Source organism: Papilio machaon, chromosome 7, assembly GCF_912999745.1.
Source record: "Papilio machaon chromosome 7, ilPapMach1.1, whole genome shotgun sequence".
Taxonomy (NCBI): Eukaryota; Metazoa; Arthropoda; class Insecta; order Lepidoptera; family Papilionidae; genus Papilio; species Papilio machaon.
In genome coordinates, this window is record NC_059992.1 from 4,088,069 (window position 1) to 4,091,102 (window position 3,034).

The following is a 3,034-nucleotide window of genomic DNA, read 5'->3' on the forward strand; positions in this document are numbered from 1 at the left end:
ATTAAGATAACTGTGGTTATTTAAAGTGGAGTGGACTATTTTTTATACATTAATGTTTGTGACTGATGTTAACTATTTAATGCTATCCATGCATTAAATTATATACGTTTATAAATCACTTGTTTATCACTTCAATAACCTACTTATTAGAATTATTTTATCATGTATCTTAACAATTTTTAAAACTTATATATGATAATAAGAAATATATGAGTATGAGCATATCAATCTAAAAAATATATCACAAAACTGTAAAACGTTTTTACAAATTTAAATAACTTAACAAGAATTCAATCAAAAAGAAATCATTGTTAGAGTTTTCGAATTTCCTTGGTTAAAAGTTACTTAAGGAAAGAACTCAAATGTAATGGTTCTTTAGAATTAGTAAAGTTTACAGGAGATAAATGTTAAGACGTGTGTAACATATTACAAAATATGTATTAAAGCAATAACAATGGTTAAGACGAGCAAAACGTAAATGTTTGAAGTAAAATAAGTAAATTAAATGTAATAAAAATTTCGTAAGCCGTAAACCATTTAAATCACTTATAATTCAATGGAATTAGAAAATAATAAAACAATTTTAAGTAAGTATAAACAAAATTATATTACGAAATAGCCTTAAGAAAATTTTAAATAGGGTTTGATTAATTTGAGAAGCTTGAACTTGTTTCATTTCCGTATCGATTAAAAAGGTGCGCTGCTGCGGGTATTGACTCTGTAAATACCGCTCCTGAAAACAGAAATATAATTAATGTTCATTCGACTTGATACTTCCTTTGAAGGGATTAATTGAAGCTTACCTATAAAAGCTGCATAGAACATTTTAATAAAAAAGCTCTTTACTTGTCATAAATAATGTTGACTATGATTTAATTACTACGTTCTAATAATGTAATGATCAACATCTTTTAAGCGGTCTACTACTAGCAGTTTATAACAAAGTAATTAATATGCATTATATTTAGAAACCATATAAATAACTTTAAAAGTACTAAGTTAAACTTCCGAGTTTAGTTTCGTAGGTGATCTGTCGAATACCAAATTTTATGCAATATATTTCTAAGTACTTAGCTTCCTTTATGTTGATTAATCATATGCATTTTCATGATAAGATAGAAGATTTGATAAGCTTGTACTGATGTTAATATATTTACCCTGGTTTTGAAAACTGGTGGTCGCCCATCGCAAGAGGATCACCGTTACATTTGTTCCATGATAACTGTGAGAAAGACGAGCAGCTATTTCCAGATAGCTCGTTGTCCACACGTAACGTTGCCGCAAATAACTCCCAGGCGCGGTTGTGACTACACGAGTTCGATAGACCACAGCCGGGCTGCTTGCTGCCACCGTTCGGGTAGAAGTCTACGTTACCAATCGCATCTCTAAGACCATTCGCAAAAAGTCCCTCACTATCGGTATGAATTACTTCAACGTATTGTGCGTCGCTTGCAGATAGGCGGCCCGAATTCGTGTTCCATTGTTTTCCAGACGGGTCTAGACCTGTAAATGAACTTAGTTGAAAAATCTATGGCGACTATTAAGTAGAGAAAATTATCCTTTGGTATTGTATTTTAAAATTACACTTTTTATTGTTAAGTACAGAAAAAATGTGTAAACATTACTTTCAAGAAAATTGCACGGTCGCATTATTTATTAGTTTTTGTTTTTCATGTAATTCGATAACCCTTATTTACAAAAAGATGCAAGCAACAACTAGTAGTATACTATAAGAGGCATGTTACCTGTGATTCTTGCAACTTGTCCTTGCAATCTCTTTCCAGCGAAACCAGCGACGTGTGCACCCAAATTGAATCCTACAATATGTATCCTTCGGAGATCAACTCTGTTGGCATCCAGCAACAGGCTGATTAAATCTCCAACCGCCGTGCCCACGCCGGGAACATTCGCCACGCACAATTTATAGTCCAATCGAGCCACCGTAGACCAATCCACAACGATCACGTTGACATCAAAGTTTTGTAGGTATGCTGAAATATAACATTATTATATGTAATTTTTTGTCGATTGGTGCCAAAATTAACAAAAAAATAAAAGAGCCAAAACCAATTCATTCATCAATTAATTTATTCTGTTTTGTTGTATTTGGCAGGTTTGTTTCATGTCGAATTTATAAAATGGTTGAATGAAACTTCTAAAATCTTACCGTTCTTGACTGTAGGGTTTAAGGAATTGAACGCTGTACTTTTGTGACCGTGAACAATGATGACTGTGTCCCGAGTTAATTCTACTCCAGATTCAGTAATTGTTGTAAGATCATTCACGATTATTTCTCTTGGATCGTTAAAATTTCCCCTAAAAACATATGAATAAGATAAACAGATATAATATTTAGTTAAAAAAACATAAAATCTTATTTTCCTTTAATGCTGAAGACGTCATTTTGATACTTCTTTTATTGTAATTGTTTGCTAAATAGTCAGCATTTGCGTCTATCATAATCGCAATTATTATATAGCTTTTAATATTAGTTAAAAGCGTCGATGTATGTAATTAATTCATTTTATTTACCTTGTGTAAACAAAATAGCGATTCGCGCTACCGCTCCGTTGCTCGTTCGCTATTGCGGTGTGTACTGAAAATGTTCATCAATTTATTATCACGATGTACATTTTTAATTGTTATCTTTTAACAAAAAAAAACTTTGCTTTTAACGTAGAAATAATAATTAATTAATTCACTCTCTACATCACCAATTATTATGAGTCCTGGAATACGTTTGTATATAAACTCAAACATTGGTGAACCAAACGTGTACAACGTTTCGTTCATCATTTCTTGAACTTAACAAGACACATCTGGAATGTTTAGAATAATTCAACTTATTACAAAACCGTTTATAAATCGAAACGATTCTAGTGTAAAATACACTTTTGTAATGTTATTAAGAATATGATAGATTACTGAAAATAAAGTAAATATTTTTCTCACCGCATACTGCGAAAAGGAACAGCGCTTTGAACATCTTGTCCACACTTTCTGATTGCCAAGTTCGGATATGTTAGACTCATTG

At 31.7% G+C, this 3,034-nt stretch overlaps 1 protein-coding gene across 1 annotated transcript; it reads right to left on the reverse strand.

The window, feature by feature from the left end:
• Positions 1 to 588: 588 nt before the first annotated feature.
• LOC106714872 (pancreatic lipase-related protein 2) lies at positions 589 to 3,034 on the reverse strand. Its single transcript, XM_014507992.2, has 6 exons — positions 2,953 to 3,034; positions 2,533 to 2,596; positions 2,168 to 2,316; positions 1,746 to 1,991; positions 1,158 to 1,503; positions 589 to 733 (listed from the first exon to the last, which is right to left on the reverse strand). Exons 1-6 carry the CDS (start codon positions 2,984 to 2,986, stop codon positions 688 to 690), a joined length of 885 nt encoding a protein of 294 aa, XP_014363478.2. The 5' UTR covers positions 2,987 to 3,034; the 3' UTR covers positions 589 to 687.

Bases quoted from the DNA above. Each gene is read 5' to 3' on its own strand.
- LOC106714872 (XM_014507992.2), bottom strand. From the start codon at position 2,986: ATGTTCAAAGCGCTGTTCCTTTTCGCAGTATGCG. The intron at 1,992-2,167 runs GTAAGATTTTAG...GTTATATTTCAG, and splicing joins AAACCCTACAGTCAAGAACG to CATACCTACAAAACTTTGAT. The intron at 1,504-1,745 runs GTAACATGCCTC...GTTCATTTACAG, and splicing joins ACAAGTTGCAAGAATCACAG to GTCTAGACCCGTCTGGAAAA.